General features: G+C 30.9%; 1 protein-coding gene across 1 annotated transcript; it reads right to left on the reverse strand.

Annotated features, from left to right (window-relative positions):
- Nucleotides 1-538: 538 nt before the first annotated feature.
- On the reverse strand, nucleotides 539-20254 carry LOC107447397 (uncharacterized). The gene is made up of 6 exons (XM_016062306.4): nucleotides 19872-20254; nucleotides 15683-15807; nucleotides 6534-6669; nucleotides 4088-4686; nucleotides 2874-2972; nucleotides 539-789 (listed from the first exon to the last, which is right to left on the reverse strand). The coding sequence occupies exons 1-6, from the start codon at nucleotides 19948-19950 to the stop codon at nucleotides 610-612; spliced, it is 1218 nt and encodes a 405-aa protein (XP_015917792.1). The 5' UTR covers nucleotides 19951-20254; the 3' UTR covers nucleotides 539-609.
- Nucleotides 20255-21464: the final 1210 nt, after the last annotated feature.

Genomic DNA, 21464 nt, shown 5'->3' on the forward strand with positions numbered 1-21464 from the left:
CTACCTATAAAAATGTTGGAGAATCCAGAGAATGCACTTACATTACGCAAAAGTGAGGAAGCAACATTCTTATGCATTTGAGATTACGCATTTCGGAAAAACCACGTTATTTTGTGACAAAATAAATGTTAAAACCAACGCAACACAGATAGAGAATTGATGACTCGTCAAAAATTAGGGATCTATCTCTAAAAGTAAAATGTGTGAGAGAGAGAGGGAGAGAGAGAGAGAGAGAGAGAGAGAGAGAGAGAGAGAGAAAGAGAGAGAGAGAGAGAGAGAGAGAGAAAGGGAGAGAGAGAGAGAGAGAGAGAGAGAGAGAGAGAGAGAGAGAGAGAGAGAGAGAGAGAGAGAGAGAGAGAAAGAGAGAGAGAGAGAAAGGGAGAGAGCATGAAATGAAAATTGAATGATCCTGAAGCATCTGTTATCAATTAATGAAACTCGTATGTTAATGAAAAGGAAAAATTTACTTTTGAAAATTGTAATTATACATCATGTTTTATTTGTTGTGAATTTATTCAAAAAATATTTTAGAACTGAATATCCGGTAAGAGCTTTATTTAATGCATTCAAGTGTTTAATATTCTGTGTTATAATAATTAAAAGAAAATATTAGAGTGTGGCTACAGGATAGGTTCTTTTAATGCATGTTACTCTCTTCTTCCCATCGTAAGTCCTTGTGCGTGAACAAATATCACATGGAGCTTTGTCGAAATCTAGATTCGAAAGGAAATGTTCCAAAGTATCCCATCCTCCTCCCAGGCGTACAACGACATTATTGCCTCGAACAATCTGGAATAAAATTGTTTTATAAATAGCATGCCAAAACTAAAATAGTAAACTCTAACACTGAAAAATAATTTAAAGCCATTAGAGGATTTTTTTTTAATGCAAAAAGAATGTAAACAGCATTAAATTCGAATGATTAAAATTTAATCGTCTAAAATTCTTTACAATTTTTTTTAAGCTATGAATTCTTGAAATAGACGAAAATAAACGAGAATTGAAATTAACACTAAGGAACTTTAATTTTTGATTTCTATCCTACATAAATTTTTGGAACCATGTTTTCCAGATTTTGACCATGTCCATGTTTTGCGGTTCAAGTAACCGCATACGTAAGAAAATATGTTTTTTCGAAAAAAGTAAATTTTTTGCTTGAGATTTCGCAACTTAAAAGATTAACTTCATCAAAAATAGCATAGTTAGGGTTAGTTTATAAAACCATAAGATAGCACGTTATTATTACAAGAAACTACGATTCATTAAATGAAAAGCTATCAAGGTATTTTTTTGTGCGCAATCAAGTATAAAAATCAACGTATAGATAAAAATTTAACATAGAGTGTTCCGCAAAGACTGCCTATGTCGTATATTTTCTTAAACCTTGTCGAAAGCGAAATAAAAATGTATATACTTTAATATTAAATAACAACGACCAAAGAAAACGAGATTTCCTTATTATAAATAATCTTTTAACACTACAGTCCTGAGCAGACCAGGGCAGTCTTATCAATTTTTTTCCAACAGAGTCTGCCAGATGCTTGTTTTTTTGTTGTTGTTAAAATTAGTTACTTTTAATACTTTTAGATCCCTTTTAATATCATCAAGCCATCGGGGTCTTCCCCGTTTTCTACTACTACCTAGCTTGTTGAAGGTCAATATCTTTGTGAGACTGTGGTTTTCTCAGTAAAATAAGTGCCAAAGATACCTTTTCCAGTTTGGTTTGATGACTTTTATTATATCTGGATGCCTGTATCCATTATAAATAGTCCCGCAGTGGACTGATCGTTAAGACACGGTTACCAGCAGATCACCGAAGTCAAGCATCACTGACTGCGGTCAGTGTGCGGGTGGGTGACCACTTGGATCAGCCTGCGTAGAGACCGAGGGTAGGCGGTATTGGTCCTCGTTAAACTGTTCTACCGTAAAGTGCTCGACTTCGCGTGCACGTCGTTGGGCTACCGAAGCAGGGGTGTCATCCCCTCTGCAGAGGATCAAAATCGTGATGGCATGTCTTCGGATCATCCTCAGGGATGTTTCCCAGACCGTCGCCAATAGCCCATTGCGCAGCTCTAGTGCGACGTAAATGAGCTACAACAACAACATTATAAATACCATGGATGTGGAGAATTCGCAAAATATTATTTACTTGGACAGTACCGACACTTTCGAGTAGTATTTTGCTTTTAAAAATTAGCAGCCTATTTTTGATATGTTTGCTCAGTGCACAGCTTTTGCTGCCACAGAGAAATAGTGGTAGGATTAGTGTTTTATACATACTAATTTTTGTTCCATCGTTTATGAGTCGTGATCTTAGTTGGTTTTTTAAACCGGAGTAGCATCTGTTTGCTAGCATCAACCATAGATCCATTTTAATATTCATATCATTTTTGTTAGTGATAGTTGTTCCTAGGTATTCAAATTTGATCCGAGGTAAGTAAAATATTTATATTAAGTTATAAACTAGTATTAGCCAACATCTGAAAAAAACTTTTTCTAGATTCTGAGTGCACGAGACACCAAACCTTGTTTATGATTTTTTGACCAATCAGAAGTTGGAAGACGATAGCTAGAAATTTCAACCGGCAATCAGATAAGTTTTGATAATCCTTTCATCCGCCTTCTCCAGTTGTGTTTTGTCACATCTTGATGGTACTTTTGATTTTACCTTACTTTTATGCTGATTCACGATCCTCAATATCTATACTTCTTTTTCTTTGTTTTTGAGAAGAATGCAAGAAATATATATGGTCTTAAGGAAGCATCTTCATTTCTGTGTGTAATTTGTAATGATTATTTTAAAATCAAAATCCAAGAATTTGAAATTTTCAAATTTTTAAAAATAGTTGAAATCTGGAATTTAAAATTGTTACCCTTAGATGCACGTTTTTTCCACTGATACTATAACGGCCTTCAGATAATCGACGAATCTTGCTTTCTTCTTTATGGTACTGACGAGCAACTTCCATTATCTAAAAAAAACAATTGATTATAACTACAAAATATCGTTTATTTTTAATAATATTCCATAGATTTGCTGTAAATAATAGGTCTGAATGTAAGCATGAAGGCTAGCACATCTGTTCTAATTGTCCTAATAGTCTCGTCCAAATAGCCCAATGACCTTGGTAATGAAACCCTTAGGATTAAGGAAACATTCAGGCATGTGCATGTTTTGTTTTACTTCATAACCGGAGTTGAACAGCTGACCCAATTCTGAGTTTATGACTATCAGTTTCCAACTCCGTAATCTTGTAATTTTAAACCCAACCCAGAAGACAAGGGAACTCTTCGATCAAGCATTGGGACAAACAATCCTTTGCGAAGGATTTGTTTACGTAACTAACCCGCATTTGCGTTACATGGAAAGGAAAACCACGAAACCCTACCCCGGTCAGCGCTATGGCAAGGGGATTTTAATCCATGATCGATCTTCCACTGAGGATATTTTACAACAGCACTACTGTGGGTGCGTCTCAACCTGCCAGCGCTAGGATTCGAACCAAGGTCATCTCGTAAGGACGTGAGTGCTCAATCCTCTGAGCCACCACGGCCCGGGAGATAGATCGTTAATTGCTGTCTGAATATTAATCTTATGTGAAATAACGCTTGCTTGTGTGAACACTTCGGCACATAAAAGTTAGTGAATTTTTTTCGTTTTTATTTGACAATACAGATCTTAAATTAATTTTTTAATTGGGCAAATACATGCTTTTTACCAGCTATATGCTCAAAATTTGACGCCCGGTGGCTGAGTGGTAGACCTTCGCGCTCCCGTGCCATAGGTCCTGGGTTCGATCTTCGGGCCGGGCAAGGTTGACTCAGCCTTTCATCCGTTCAAAGGGTAGATAAATGAGTACCAAGCATGCTTGGGAACTAAGCACCGGGGGTTTCGCGTTCGGCTGACCACCAAACCGGGACATCTGCTCCTTTACCCCAGAGCCCAAGGTCAAGAAAACTGCCATGGGCACAGTAAGCCTTGACCCTCTGTGGGCTGTCACACCACTGAGTTTAGTTTAGTTTATGCATAATTTAGCATTTCAATATGAGTTGAGCAAAAAAAAAATTATCATTAGTATTTAATTACCCTTTTGTCCAAAATCGATATCTTTTCTCTTTCCGACAAATGTTCATCAAAAAATTTCTTTACAATTTTCTCTTGCAAACTCTTAGACGATGCAAGAGATGAAGAACTACGATTCAATGTGCAACTTGTTCTCATTCGACTGCTGATGGTATCAGTTCTCGCCAACGAGGCACTTCGTCTCATCACTGGAGACGAAGTCCGTGACGAAAACTGTCTGGTTTCACTTGTGCTCTCCGGAAGGCGATTGCAATAGCGAGTGTTGATGGTGACGAATACGTTCTTGTCTGTCTTGCGTAGGGGGATGCCACTTCGTTTCATGGAAGAGATTGGAGATGAAGTTTTGGAATAGGTGGATATGGGCGAGGGACTTCTTAGTCCACTGGAACATCCTGAATCCACTCGCTGGAACTTTGTTGGTGAAGGTATGGAGGAAGTGAAGTAGATGTCTTCATCAGAGCAATCTGACATCTCATCCTGAATAATTTTGGCAGACTGTTTCGTAAGCTGAATTGGTGGAGGAAGGAGGACCCCGTACTTGGAAGCCAAGCTCGCCAATTCCAGAAGACATAAAACTACGTTTCGAGGTTGTCTTTGCAGAACTATAAAATCAACATTGTTTTAAATAATAGTTGCGTATAAAAGCGGAATATTTTATAAACACCATTTCTGATGTAGTATTTCATAAAAATTTAAACATATAAAGTTTAATTAAATATAAGTCCCGATATAAATTTACAAGGCCCACATTTTTGTTATTGTTTTCAAAGGCACTTACATTTTTTGTCATAAAAATTTAAACGTATATTAAGTTTAATTAAATATAAGTCCCGATATCAATTTACAAGACCTACATTTTTGTTATTGTTTTCAAAGGCACTTACATTTTTTGTAATACTTCATGTAATTTAAAATATTAGAGTAAATATTTTGAGTAATTTAAATTATTTTACTATATTTTGCTTCCTTACATTTAAAATGGTGGCTTATAAATATAATTAAAAGAGGAAATGTAGAGTTTTCTGCTGGTATGGATGTGGCTCTCTGAAGTTTCTTGTGAGTAAACAAAAAGCCTGACTATATCTAATAATATTAACATATCAAGTGAGTCCTTGTATGTTACATTTTCACTCAGATGGGGGATTTTTTTCTGGATTGTAATGTACTTATTCCTCTGCCAAAAACATTCAAAATTGTTTCAATGAATATCAATCTAACCCCTTCCCTGGTTGTTCTGCAAAGCCCGGATCTTAATCAAATCGAAAAATATTTGTTGCTTGTTGGAAGGGCACATCTGTTAGTAATCTCCTCTTCTATCTAGGGGAAGGGATCTTCAAGTCTGCGTAGCCAATAAATGGCATTCTCAAGTTCTTGAGTTTTCAGATTCTCAGGTTTCAACTTCTAAAACCGATGTCCTCACTAATACTGTGTGTTATCTGTACAGATGGTTGTTCAATAAAATATTAATTTGAGGTCTCCAATTCATTGGCCAGTGTGTATATAAGATTTAGAAAAGGAGAAATTAGCACAAACAATTTACAGTGTTGTGAATTCGGTTAGCGTAATGGGTAAAGGTACTGCTCATTACTTATCATTTCAAATCTTGGATTAGAATTTAACACCCAGAAATCTAGATGGACTACTCGGTGAATTATACCCTTTTCATTAACTCTCTACCCTAAAAGCAGGCGAATGCTTTTTCTTAATCAATTGTCGCAATATTAATTAGTTTCCATAACTAAAATATAATTTACTTATAGATTGTTATAAATAAATATATTTACATCTGTGAAAACTAATGTAATTTACTAAGTAATCTATCGAACTACTCGGCGAATTATATCTTTTTCAGAAACCCACTCTCCTGGAAATAAACGAATGCCTTTTGTGAATCAATTGTTCTAATCTCAGGCAATTTTAATATTAAAAATATATTTATTTTTGTAATTTTATAAGCAAATAATTTTAGAGCAACTAATTACTGTTAAAAGTAATATAGTTAACCAAATAGTCTAATCGAACTACTCAGAGAATTATATCTATTTCGGTTTTTTTCAGAGGATTCTATCTTTTTTCACACTTACCCAGAAATAGTGACAAATGCCTTTTCATAATCAACTGTCGTAATCTTAATCAATTTTCTTATTAAAATTCATGCAATTTTTAATAACATAATTAAGTAATTTTACTCCTGCAATAACTGATAAAATTCATGGACTAATTTAATCGAACTTTTGGGTGAATTATATCTTTTTCAAGAACTCTCTTTCCCAGAAATAGACGAATGCCTTTTCTTTGACAGCTTCTAAAATAAAATAAAGCTAAAGCTGCCTACACTGACATCATTTCCAGGTTCACATTTAACGTGGCAACATTTCTTGAAGAACGAAATAAGTAAAAAAAGATTGAAAAAAAAGAAGGGGATTGAAGGAAAATAAATTAATCTCACCAAGTCCGTCTGATTCAAAGAGAACAGCGTCTCTGACTCCAAAACTTTTGCACCATCGGATAAACATCTCGGCATTGTCTCTGGCGAAAAAAGTTTCTTTCTTGGCGCGCTCCCAATACTTCAGATGCATATGACACTAAAGAGAAAAATATTATTATCTAAACTTAAATTAAAGGAAATACGATCAGCCTGGACATTAGAATAAAATGGCAGTTTTCCCATAAGAGATCTAAATAATAATAGTGATATCCAAAGTTTTATTCTAAAGTGAGAATTCTTTATAGCTATAAGATATGTTTCTTTTGTGGAACATTTATCACTTTAATTTATTTAATGATATTCAGTTTTCATATTTTTTTCTTACATATATGAAAGTATAATATTCCAAACATGATATATTTTGCTAGGAAAAGAAATCTTATGTTAAAAAGAAGAAGAACAAGAAAAAAAAATCAAAATTAGTGTTTTCTAAATATAAATACTTATTTATAATAGAAGATGACAAGGGATATATATTTTGAAAAAATTATTATATAGTAACAAAAACTTTAATTCAATTTCGAAGATTCAGTAAGAATAAAAACGAAGCACATGAACCGGTATTCAGAAAGAATTCTAAAGTAAACAGTTAGGACTGCCGTGTCTTTGAGCTTATTTACACCAAGGTTTGGTGTGAATCGATTCAAAATTGCAGACTTGTATAAGGTATATACATCCGTACTCGCATATAAACATTCTGCTGAATTTATATCGATTATAAACTGCCTTTAACAACTTATGTATCAAATTTACATTCATAAAGGTGAACTGCCTAAGTTTCAAAATTTTTAACCAGGAGGAGTAGGCAAAATAAATAAATAAATAATTTTTACAAAAATCAGGCAGTAGGTAAGTACAGTCAAGTTTAGCCATAAACGGATTTAAGATTAGAACTTTTAGAGTGAAACTCGCCAGTGCGTTAAATAGAAAATTAAAACATAAAAATTTCTCAATGGTTATCCTGATAACATTGAGAATTTAACCCAGAATTTAGGTTTATCATTACAATCCGAACTGTCATCTGTGTGTTCAAAACTATACACACTAATTAATTGTATTTTTACATGGTAAGGAAAAAGCAAAACTGTCCAACCGTTAATTGATATTAATAAGACTTAAATCTGGAAATCATGATTACATTTAGGAACATCTTTGTAATCACCATAGGATCACCATAATCAGCGTGAATTAGGCATATAATACACAAATCGATCAGATATCGACGAGAAAATAATAATATATCAATTTTTTATTAATTTTAATAATATATATGAATTAGGAGGGATTCGTAGTTTCCATTGAAGTGAACCAAGTATAATACATTGACAATGAACGGATTATTCGTCTAGCTTTAAACTCGAACTGACGACAATGCTAAAATATCCTCAGTAGGCGACCGATACTTTGCGTATACTTCTACTTCTTAGATAAACTTGCTATTCATTTCAATAATATATATAAATCGAAATGGATTAGTGGATTGAGGCGAACCAAGTATAAACCCTGGCAATAAATGAATAATTCATCTTGCTTTAAACTCGAACTGACCACAGTGCTAATGCAAAATATACTCAATGAGCGAAATGATACAGTGGATTAGAACTGTGGACACTACGGCAAGGAAGTGTATGGGTTAGAGTTCCCTCGATGTAAGAAAGAATACAGTGATTTTTATCTTCATTCTTTCTAAGGAAGTGCGGACAGCAGTCCAAGTTCTGGCTAGTTTCATTTAGATAACAGTTCTCAAAAGAAGTGTTCATATTAATGGTGCGCCCAAAAACTCTTTTGGTCTTCAGGTTGGGCTCAAAGATTCCAACAACTAGATGTCAACAAAGTGTAATGATAGTCACTCATCCAATCTACATCGACTGTGCAGCGACTGCAATAAATAATTGCATGTTTAATATGTGTATGCATACTTATTACTAAATACTTTGTTTCACGATTGTTAGCTTTTAAACAGTGTATACTGTTTAAAAGCAAAAATTTAGTTTTAAGTCTTTAATTAACACATAGATACCACTGTATTTAGAAATTATTTTCTATTCTATTTCGTTTCAGGAGGTCTAAAAGAGCTAATTACTGTATTAAGCTCTTATACTAAAATATTTGAGACCTATTATTATTATTATACAACTAGTAATATTACCACCATACCAGTAGTAGTACCAATTACAACAATTAATTAACCATCACTGGTGGCAGTAATAACAGTTATGTGATTTCCTTAAAATACCTCGAAGTGAAGAAACTTTATTCATAACTAGCCGCCTAAGGCCGCCAGCTGTCCGCCACTCTAAAGGTTTTCACAAATAAAGTTTTTTAAAACATAGCAGGAAATCTGAAGATTAGTGGACAATTAAAGTGGTCTTGTCCTGCAATTTTGTCTTCATATCCTTGGGCCCTAGCACTGCTAGTAGAGACACGATCCTCTTCCAATCTTCTTTGACGTTTCTGTGATGTTTCTCGGACCCTAGCATTGCTAATTGAGACACGATCCTCTTCCAATCTTCTTTGACGTTCCTCAGGTGTTTCTCGGGCCCTAGCATTGCTAGTTGAGACACAATCCTCTTCCATTTTTCTTTGACGTTCCTCAGGTGTTTCTCAGGCCCTAGCACTGCTAGTTGAAACACGATTCTCTTCTAATCTTCTTTGACGTTTCTCTAATACTTCTTGGGCTCTAGAATTGCTTGTCAAAATTCGGTCATGTTCCATCCGTCTTTCACGTTCCACAGACGTTTCTTGGGCCCTTCTTCTTTGAGAATCTCTTAATATCTTTTTCTTTGACAAAATACAAAGTTATTTGGAAGGCGGTTCTGCCATGTCAGTAATCGGGTTTTTAAGAAGTCAACGAATACTTTAGGACAACAATTACTATGAAAGCAAATCATGAAACTTCAATATTAAAATCTAAGTGCTTACCTGCAAACTGAAACTTTTCTGAAAATAACTAATTACATTTAATAAAAACTGTTAAAATAAAGAATAGAAATACCAAAGAGATAAAGGTAAGTGTGATCGTTCCTTCAAAAATAATTAAATTCCTATTTTATATAGCTACAACGCTTAAGAAGAAAAAAACTAAAATGCTAAATACATGAAAAGAACACGAAAACGAATTAATTTTTTATGGTAACAATTTCTATTTCTATATAATTTTTATGGTATCAATTTCTATATCGCTACAAAAATTATCGTCTTCGCTTAAGAAAAAAAAAATAGAGCGTGGAAAGAAGAAAAAAAACTTATTATAACAATTATGCACAGCGACAAATAAATCAAAGCGAAGCGTTCTATTTACGTATCGAATATGTTGCCACATTTTTAATACAAAACTTAAACTTTTATCCACTTAAACTAATGCGAACCTTACAATTAAATTATTAATTCCTTCGTATATTATTGGTTTAAGTTGTCGAAAGTTAATATTTCAATTGTAAGGTTCGCATTAGCATACGTTTATAAGAGTGGAGAAAAGTATATGCATTTTTTAATAGTTTTTTGAATATGGCTCTTTGAAGAAGAAAAAGCATAGATTTTCTTATAAAATGACTGATAACTAAAAAACTAATCCAAATCTTTGAAAAAGAAAAAAAATACTTCTTCATTATGTCAAAACACAATTATGTGCGATATATTGTGATTACAGAGACACACACACACAGCCGCGTTTATTATTATGTATAGATGTATAGATGACTCTATTTTTCTTAAGAGGTAATGCAGTTGGAGAAAAGTAAAAAACGTTATGAAGATCTAATATGATGGTATGCTGACTAAGTTATTTATATTGTCAATTTAACGTGAAAGGGTAAATATATGTTTAAAAATTTTTTGTTTCGAACTGAAAACAAAGATTATATTGCAAACAAGCATAAAAACATCATTAAATGAGTTAATTTAAGCAGCGTGAGATTAGGAATGGGCTAATGGTTTACTTAATAACTATTTAATTTAATATATTCAGACAGTTATTTTTCCGAATGAATTAAAACTTGAAAAAACATAGAAAACTCCGTTTTATATAACAAAAGAATTTCTTCATCTTAACAAACATTTTTCGAATTCTTTCAATTGAAAGCATACAAACATCGCGTTCTTATAAACTTAAAAGCGGAAAATTTGAAGAAACATAAAAAAAAAGTCACGGTTATAAAAGTATTTAAGATTCGTTAATTTTTTGTGATTGTTTAAAAGTCCTGAAGGTCGTTAGAAAATGAATTTTTGTCATAAATTGAATTCTTTACGGACATTTATTTTGGGATTAAACGTAATGAAAAAGTTAGAAAAAAATGCTCTGTCCTTTTCAGTAAGCATTTATGCTCTGTCATTGTTGCATTCTTCAGAAATACATTTAAATTCTTAACAAAAGTAACAAAAGCTGGATTCTTAATGAGTACGGGTATTCGTTGATGCAGTCCACTTTAGAAAACATCATTTTATTTCATTTGAAAGAAAACAATTAAGCTTTTTTCTTTTTTTAATCTCCATTCATGTTCCTTTAACCTTTCCATTGTGAAGTAATAGCCCCGTAAATATCGCTTCTTCAAGACTACAAAATCATGATATTTCATTATTTTAAGAAGTCAACAAAATGTTTGGTGTTTTCTAGTTATTAAAATTTTGATCAGATTTTTTTTATTTCACTTTTGCGTCAATTTTTTCCTATGTTTATACTTTCTGGAAATTTTGTTAAGCGCTGAACTATAACATTGGTAAATTGAATCATAATAGGGTCCAAATTTGTTACAGCCTTAATAACGTGGTTAACTAAACTATATTTCTATTCAAGCTGGACCATAATTGCGCGTAATAAAGCTTATGAAGCAAAATAATAATACTAAATTTATACCTTGTTAAGGTTACAACAAATTCAAATGCTGTATGTATTCCTAAAATTTTTCTAGAAGCTTATCGTTAAAAAATTGAATCTTGTAAGTAATTATTTTTTGTTTTGAAAATCCTGATCACATGCATATTGCAATGAAAATATGGAAACATTTACAACTTTTCTGACTCTACAGCAACACTTAAAAGCTCTGTAATGATTTTGGTAAAATTAACAATGTTTGGTTTTATAATATGTGATAAAATTTGGTAATTTTATCACGATACCTTAGAGTATAGCTTAAAAACAATTTATTTGGTAAAGTTTACTTTTTAGTTTCGTAAGTTATACTAAATATGCGGTAATAAAAACTATCATTTGGAAAACTAGAATTTACAGTAAACCGTTACTATGAGCAGAAAAACAGTCAAATGAATAATAGTTTAAATACGGGGATTTTGGCTTAACTAAATACAATTCCATACTTTTTTAAAACCGAAAACGTTATTACCAAACATTGTGGTAATTTTATTAGAGGATTCTTTTTCCATGCGAAAATTAGTGGATTCTTTTTCCGTGTGTCTATAACCTTCTCTTTGCATTCATGAAAAGAATAATAATAAAGAGAAAAACTCAGTATTATTCAATCTGAATCTGAAGCTGGGCGAGCTTTAAGTCTTCACTAAGAATCGTTCCTTTTCAATGATAGCTCAGTGCCTTTAGCCAATAATTGATCACGGTTGAACTTATTAACTTCAGAGCTCCTACATTTCCGAAATAAATTTTAACTGAATTTTGTATTAAATTTCAAAATGTTTTGTTAATATTCTAAATTATAATTAAAGGTTTTGTAAGTTATAAGCAAAAAAACGGCAGAGGGAAATATTCTATAGAAAAGTGCTCATTATCATACTTAATCATAACTTTGTCGAAATTTGTCATAATTAAATCGAAAATGCGTCCATTTATTGAATAAAGTTAATTATAATAAGCAATCGCTTTTGTTAAAGTTGTAGTCTGCTTCAGAATTTTAGTAATGCAGTGTAATTAAAAATATTATTCTTATTTTCTATTACATTGCTGTGTTCCAGTAAGCAAATGGTAGGGGAGAGTGGGGTCAATTGTAACATTTTTTGCTTAACTATTTTTAACTAACGAAAAATCCAATATATTATTAGTATTAATTGACAGACGAGTAAAGTAGACTATCCTCTACTAGAAAAAAAATAAATACCATATTTTAAATGTTACTATATTAGTGATTAACAATTTTTGACAGTCGCGCACTTGTTACAATTGTCCCCACTTACGGGGTCAATTGTAACAGCTCATAAATTCAACTAAAACATAGTTAATTATACATATTATCATAGTTGTGATATATTTTTTTATTGATCAAAATAGTAATGATATTTTAGGAGTAAAAATAAAAATGAGCAGAGACCTAAAGGGTTAAACTTTTAACTTTAAGGGGTTAAAAATTTTAATTTATGCTGTGAAAGGTGACAAATGAAATAATGCACGTGCAACATAACATAAATGATATAGGAAATTATTGGTGGTTCTTAAAGAGTTAAGTAATGGTTTGTAAACATAAGATTATTTATTTTCAGCTGTTACAGTCGTCCCTTTACTTATTGTTACAATCGTCCCCAAGTCGCCATTTCAGCTTCATTTGTTAAAAACAATGCTTGTTAATTAACAAAACTAATCTTTTTTTTCTTAAAATGTTAATTAAGGTGTCCACTTACATATTCGGTTAATAATTTTTATTTGTTTAAACAAAATTACTATGTTACAATATAATATTCTAACACCAAAAAAAGTACTTACGTAGCGTGAAAATATCTTTTGTGATATAACTCTTTCAAAAGTACACAAACATGGTTGCCAGAAGGGGTGTACATGTAGATTTATTAAATACACCTTGTGCGCCACGTAGGAACCGAATCTAGAACCCGACACTCGAAATATTTGCTCTGTTACAATCGTACCCTGTTACAATTGACCCCACTCTTAATTAAAAAAAACCATTTCAGTGAATCAGGGAAAATTCGCAAGCTTTTGAACGATTTTTCTACTTTGCATTATTTATTTTGCTAATCAGATATGGAGTAAGAAATTTTGGCACAGTATGGTAATGACATTCATTGTGAAAAACATTATTCTGGTAATAAAAAACGAAGTATCCAGTTCTTAAACCATTTTAGTAATTTTCACTATTACCAATTTACCGAAATTCCGGTTTTTAAAACTATAACTCTTATTACCACACATTTAGTAAAATATACAAAACTGAAAAGTAAATTTTACTAAATAAATTGTTTTTATGCCATACTCTAATATATCGTGATAAAATTACCAAATATTATCACATATTACAAAGCCATATTTTATTTTTGATTTTATTAACATCAAAACACTGTAGTAAAAAATACCGAGTTCTTTTGGTGTTTTCATAGAGCCAGAAACACGGTAATTTTACCATATTCTGAGAGTTTTAACCATACTTTTTTCGAAATATAGCTGTCGATTTGCATGATTGAATTAAAACTCTGTAATAATCAAATGCATTGTCTTTATACTGAAACGAAAACAAAATCTGTCAAGATAATATGTTTAAAAATTTCGAAGTAATACATACTATATTCAGCTAAATTGACATATCATCCATTTATATCAAATTTAACTAAATTTCGTTTGTTTTCCTGAACAAATTTAGGCGTGACTCTTCTAATATGTTTCAACAAAAAAAAAGTCATTAAATTTCAACAATTCTAGCGATGAATATTACACTTCTCATAATGAATATCTTTCTTAATAGCCAAAAATTTAAATAAATTACGACACAAAAGGATAAAATCGTCAGTTTTATGGGAAAAGGAAAAAAAAAAAGAGTATTACCACTAAATGAAACCGATTTGGAGGAGAAAAAAGTTCTTCATAGGCGGAAACTATCCACACCCAAGCAGTTTTCATTAATCACTTAGATTAATTAATAATGTAATAATGAATCTTTTTAAAAGCATTGAAATAAGATAGATAATGAACGAAGATGTTCTAAATTCCACTGATTCTATATATTGATCGTTTGGTTCATTCAATCAAAGCTTAAGAAAAGGAAGAGCTTGCTGCATTGTTTTTCTCACATAGATTGGGAATAACTTGGAGGGTTAGTATTTTGCTTTTACCGACTTTATCGAGAAAATATATTAATATATTTTATTTCTAAAGGAAGAAAAAGTCCTAGCAGAATTCTCTCGTTAGATGTTGTTGGATTTGTTTAAAATGTATTGATGAGGGGGCATCTACTGAAGGAAAAAAAATGAAAGAATAAAATGAAAGAGTAAAATAAATAAAAAAATAAAAACTTAATAAAAAACGAGATTTTTTGTATCGCCTGGGCTGACTTCAATAATGTAAAATATAAGAATAATTTACTTGACAAATTCTAAAATAAAAGCATATAATGTAAATAAAAGTATAACATAGTTCATGTATTTATATATACTATGTGGTCTCTGTAGTGGCCTGAGTGGCCACTTAAAATCCGTGTAAAAAGTGAAGAAACAATAAACTCTGCATATTAATGAGCACAAAGTAATATTTAAATTCACAAAATTTTAAACATTTTAGAAACGTAAGCTAACAGGTAGAAAGAAGCAAAAAAATAAAGAACGAAAGCATGTATACAACAGACCAAAAAATAGCAGACAAAATAAATAATGAAAAAAAAGAGAATAATTTGAAATTACAAAAAATTTGTAAACGCCAAATTTTCCGTAATGCAATTTCTTTTTTTACACTTTAATTACGTGAAATGAAAGCTAAAACATAAAAGGTTTAAAAAAAACGAAGAAAAGTTAGATATTATATAAAATTCAATCATAATACTTTGAATTAAAATATATGTATATAAAATTGCAAGAGAATTTTTAAAACGCAAAACGTAAGCTGAAAAACGAGTAACGAAATTATTAAAAATATATTTTTGAAGGTGAGCAAACAACATAATTTCGATACGCGAAATAAAAAGAAATGAATACAAAATTGAATGCTTTAAAATTGAAAGGAGAATTTCGAATACTAAATTTACAACATCATAACATTTCTCTTTTACATTTAAGTTTAAAAACGTAAGCTAAACAACAAATAACAAATATACAAGCATATTAAAAATATAAACAGTGACAATACAAACAATTCTATAAGTAAAATAAAGAAAAGTGAATAAAAAATAATGCATTATGATTGCAAGGAAAGTTTCGAATACCAAATTTACCTCCAATTTATCAGGGAAGTCACTTGCTTCGTCAACTTTCTTCTGGATACACTTTGCTAGTTTGCATAAAATAACTCCAGTTGAAAGTTTGTGAATTAAGTTTTCTGCACTTACAAGAGTAGACCCTGGAAAAATAAATAAATAAAATCAAACTTTCAAATATTTCGTTACACAAGGTGGGGTTATAAAATATCCGGACTTGCCGCGCAAACTTTTATTGATTTGTATATAAAAATTTAACATTACTTTTCTCTGTGTGTTATGTTTTTCTTACCATGAGAGTTTTTAAAACTGCACTTAATACAACAAATAATTTTCTTTTAGTAGGACGTTTTTATAATTATATAATTACCATCACTTTTTTTGTAGTTGCTTAAAATTTGATTTTATTCAGTGTCGATGCAAGAACATGCAAAAATTCTGGAGGAGCGATATCCTGTGAAAACTGTGGATCGGCAAAAACTTCCTTTTTGAAAAAAAGTGCAGTATGAGTTGTTTTTAGAAGAAGAAACTGTTATTTGCTTTTTCCGTACTAGGTTTGAATACATATTCTAATTATTCATTTAATAAAAATTGCGAGCGAGCGTTATTTTATTGATAGAATTGTTTTTGTAAAGAAGAAAGTTATAATGTCCCGAGTTTAGATCCATAGAGCGTTCACCTTCCAATGAGGTCACCCAGGTTCGAATTCCAGCGATGGTTGTATGATACGAATTCTGCACCAGGCCCACTCCGACCACAGTGTTGACCTAAAATATCCTCAGTGGTAGATAGATTATGGGTTAGAATCCCTTTGTCGTCGGGATAACAATGAGTGGTTTTCGTGGTTTTTCTCTATAAGTAAAGCAAACGTAAGTTATTTGCACCCAAAAGTATTCCACGAATGCCGATTTGTGCCTATGTTTAGTGAAGGAGTTTCCTTGTCTTCTGGCTTATGTTCGAAATTACAAGGCTACGGAGACGGAGTTGAATATTAGTAATAGTATAAACTCGGAATCATATCGGCTGTTCAACGCCGTTTATAAAATAAAATAAAATGTCTCGAGTTAAAAATTCATAAGAACTATTGGTGCTGCTATTCATATTGCTCTATTTTTTTTTTATCTAGTCATAACATAGCAGAAGAAAAAAAAATATTTGCGACAGGTGTTGAAATTGCAGATAATGAGTTGTAAAAAAGTTAATAAAAAGAAAAGCAGGGATTGTAGAAAAATGTGCATATTGTTGAAAAGTTTAATTCATTAAGTTTTTTTTACATTATTAATCACATCTTTCCCCTTCATTTAGTTATTTTACAAATCTTACAGTATTTTACAAATCTTACAGTTTTATAGGCAAAAAAGAAGTATTTTGAAACAATTGCAAACACTGATTTTGTTATATTTTGAAACTTTGAATGGCTCATTTATCTTTCAAATTAACGTTGTTTTAAATCTCGGGCGATCATCATTTGAATATGTCTTTAATTCTATACATCCTCTATTAAAATATTTTCTTAATATTTTAAAAGAGTAAAACGTGTAAAATAAATACATTACAAAATTTTCAGGCACATTTAAAAAAAAAACACATACAAGTCGCAAGATTTGTTTTGCGTACAATTTTAACCCTTAAAATTGGTAAAAATGAATCATTTCAAATAGATTTCTTTTCTAAGAGAACATTGCACTGAGAGAAAAAATATGGTGAAAATATCAGAATATGTAATAATTATTAATGTTTATGGATTTATTTGAACACCAAAAGCTCGGTAATTTGTACCAAAATACTTTAGTAATGATTTTGGTTAAATTAACAATAAAATAGGGTTTTATAATATATGATAAAAGTAAGTAAATGAGGTAAAATTTGATAATTTTATCATGATACCCTAAAGCATGGCATAAAAATCACAATCACTTATTCTGTTAAAGCTACTTTTCAGTTTTGTATTTTTTACTAATATGAACCAAAATTTTGAAATTTGAAAATTTACGGTAAACTGTCACTATACAAATAATCAATACTGATATCACCAGAATTTTTTGTCTCCAACTAGACTTACATAATTCTAAAATTGAACCTCATTTATCTCATTTATTGATGTTAAGAACCTAATTAATTTTAAGTGAACAATAAACTTTAAAAACTCCACATGTACCAGAAGTTTTATTTGAAAATATTGGAAATTTTTAAAGACATTAATCAAAATATTACTTAATTGCAAGTCCTGGAATCAAAACTGTCCCTTGAGCAAATGTGATTGTTTTGAAAATATTCAATTTTTAAATTTTTTTGGTCAAAAGTAAGGCTTACAACAAACTTTATATGAAATAAATTTTAAGAGCTGCATAGAAACTTTAATTTTATAAAAATGTAAAATTTTCTTCTTGTAAATGCAACAGATATTTTTAAATACTTTTTTTATTTATATTTGTTATAATGATTTAAAAATGTATGAAAACATATATTTTTGAAATCATTTCAAGTAACATTTGTTCGAAACCTTATTTGTGACCAATTTAAAAAGAAAAAAATTAAGATCCCCGCAAGAGATATGAACCGCAAATGACTTTTTTTAATTTAGGTGCAGTTAGAATTATATTTTAATTAACATATTTGTATTTCGTACGCATTATTTTTAAATGTGTTACATTAGATTTGTTGTATAATGCATAGCTTTCAAACAAATAATTAGATTTCTAGCATGAAAAATAAAACACTTCAAAAATCCACTAGTAAAGACTAAAGGAGTGAAATGAAAGAAGAATTTAACAAAATTAAGAAGATTTAAGACAATGGATGCGTATTTTAACTACTCTGTGAACATGCACTGAATAATATTATACATGCACAATATAATATACCGTTAAAAAATATTCGCACCTTGAGTACCGCACCCGAGTTATCGATTTTACCTTAAATTTCATAAATATAATAATTAATTAATTAAATAATTAAATTTCATAAATAAAAAAAACCGCAATTTTTACATTAATATTAATTTAATTACAGTAATTGAATGATTTTACAGTAAATACGGTATATCGGCAAAACGGTATTACGGTGAAATTTACGGTATATCAGGACACGGTATATTCAGGGTACATTTACTGTATATTTTCGGTACGTTATATTTAAGGTAGGGTTGAGATATGCTTTTGTTTCCTAAAATTTTATAGTAAAAAATGAATTTTACCCTAAAAAGGCACTCAAGCTCCCAATTCTTTTTTACCGTAATTTGATCCGAATTTTTTATAGTGTCTTCACTATTTTTTCTTATTGTCTGATGATTGCAGTATAAGCGAAATAATTTATGTAATCTTGTCCATCTTACAAGTAACTGCTGTGAAAAATGTTTTTTGCCACAAATCTATTTTAATGAAAATTTAAACACTTTTTGTGTCAAGATTATTATATTTTAAAATATATTTTTTCCTTCTAACTTTAAACATTTGTTTTTATATTTTTTGAAGACCGTGATTGGATAAAAAAATCATTGCACATCTTGTGCAAAGTCATGAAACTAACTTTCACATAGTTTTAAGAAAAATGAAGAACAAAGTTTGGATTTTAACAAACAATTATTTGCAAACTAAAACACACATCGACGTACTCTAGCTCATCAATTAAAATGTATTTATTTGCAGACTACAGTTTGCGTATTAATGAATACTTGTCGACAATCGGAAGTTTTTAATTAATCAACACCTTTTAATAGTCTTAAGTATGACAAATAAGAGTTTGCCCATTAGCAAAGTCTCTTGACAGACCAGGTTATTCTCGTTATGTATTTTTATTAAAAGATAAGAGTTTGCTTGTTAACAAACACTCTTGTTAGACCAGACTTATTCTCATAATATATTTTTACTTAACAGATAGAATTTTGCCAATAAAAAAACACTTTTGTTAGACCAGAGTTATTCTAATTACATATTTTCATTGTCATACAAAAGTTTGCATACAAAAAAGTTATAGTTCGCCCTTTTATACTATTATACAATAGATTTCTTCTCAATTTTTTTCATTGGCTTAAATATTTGAACGAAAATGCCTGACTTAAACTTTTTTTGTTATTGTAAATAATATTTGTTTACATGTTTTACTTTAGAACTGTATTCATTGTGGTAGCTTAAATTTGGCATGCTTCATTTATACTAGAATTAATTGTCCTTTTTCTAACAAATCAAGCAAAAAGTATTATATCTACCTAACGTGTTGTTGACCCATGCCGCTAGAGATCTCACTTGGGCCTTCAACAATTCCTTATCTTTCCCATGACTGATCATTCTTCAACCAAATTCCCCAAAACGAAAAATAATTTTGGAGACAGAGACGCTGACTAATTTCAACTACTTATCAATCCAATAGATACTTATTTAAATCATTTTCCAATTGCAAAATTGAACAAGTTGTTTCAAGAAACAGATCAAAGTTGAAGGTGAGACGAAGAAACAACTCAACTTGTCACTTGAAAAAACACACAATTTTTTCTTTTGAACCATTTAATAGATACACGCACCAGCAATTAGGCCGATGTTATGTCGTGGACTAAAACACAACTCAACACGATAGATATGAAAGTGTTTTGATACAGATTGTTTTTTTCGTTTCCGGCAATTCAAATTAGCGGCGTTATATTACTTGTACCAAAGAAAGACACAGAGGGGGAGTTGGGCGGGGTTGGGCTCTAGACTGACCTTTGTCCAAAAGTAGTGCTGTTCATGGAACACCGGTTGTCGGAACTTTCTCTTTTGTTCCACTTCTGTTTTTATAATATCTATGGTCGTGATTGCGTAAAGGAAGGGGCTCTTTTCACGGTCACACGCGAAGCTTAGAATTTTGAGAAGATTATGGAATTTTCCAACAGATTAGTCTGAATGCAAGCTTCGGGTATATTCAATTTCGTTCGAGCTGGTATCTTTTTCCTGGATATTTTATATATTTGAAAGTCATTAACCCTTGCACAAAGCTTACGACTTTCTGATATAATTCTTTTATTGTATTCGCTTTTATTAGGAAGCAAATAATAGTCAAAAAGATCAAAGCAAGCAGCAACAAGAAATCGTTTTTATTGTTTAGATTCATAAAAATCTGGAAACAAATCTATTTTTCAATAAATTAAAAACACACACACTTGTTTTTTAGAATTCGTTTTGGATACTTATTTTTTATTTTCGAATAATTTACTTTTGCAAAACTTCAAGAAAAACTCATAATTGTACACACTGTTCGAAATATCTTGGAAAAAATGGTTAAATAACAATTTATTTGATTGTTATTTCACCATATTCAAACAAAACTGTCAAATAACCATAAATAAGATGATATTCAAACTGTTAACTGTGAAGTAAAATCGCTTATAACTGCTTTCACCTAATACGGTTACACAACTGGAATTTTATCGAAGCAACTAGGCCTAACTTATTGCATCTTAGTTCTTAGCGGGTGGATACATATAATAGCCGAGATGGCTAATCTGCTCGTAATCGATAGAAAGGTGGTGCGAGTTCCCCAGCGTTGACAACTCAATAATTCTCCATTTTGTTTAACACTTTAAGAGTTTTGAGTGTCCTTTACTTCCCTATTTGTGACCCAAGACCATTAGCCCGACCCTAGACACTCATTCACGCATAGATGACAGCACCATAAAGTTGTTAAATTATATCCAATGTCCAACTACATTATTTTGCGGTTTTAAAATCATGTTAGTTGTAATTGTTTAAAAACCGTATAGTTTTGTGTTCATGATTTTTTTAGCCATACTAGTTGCAAACAGTTTCAAACCCGTAAAGGTTAAGAA

The sequence above is a fragment of the Parasteatoda tepidariorum genome, chromosome 8 (genome assembly GCF_982258835.1).
Source record: "Parasteatoda tepidariorum strain Cologne lab strain chromosome 8, Ptep-v5.0, whole genome shotgun sequence".
Lineage (NCBI taxonomy): Eukaryota > Metazoa > Arthropoda > Arachnida > Araneae > Theridiidae > Parasteatoda > Parasteatoda tepidariorum.

What these genes read in the sequence shown, in the direction of transcription:
- LOC107447397 (XM_016062306.4), bottom strand. Translation starts at nt 19,950, where the DNA reads ATGATCAGTCATGGGAAAGATAAGGAATTGTTGAAGGCCCAAGTGAGA. An exon ending in ACTTCCCTGATAAATTGGAG is followed by an intron (nt 6,670 to 15,682) that starts GTAAATTTGGTA and finishes TTTTCTCTTTAG; the next exon opens with TGTCATATGCATCTGAAGTA. An exon ending in GAAAAAACGTGCATCTAAGG is followed by an intron (nt 790 to 2,873) that starts GTAACAATTTTA and finishes ATTTTATTCCAG; the next exon opens with ATTGTTCGAGGCAATAATGT.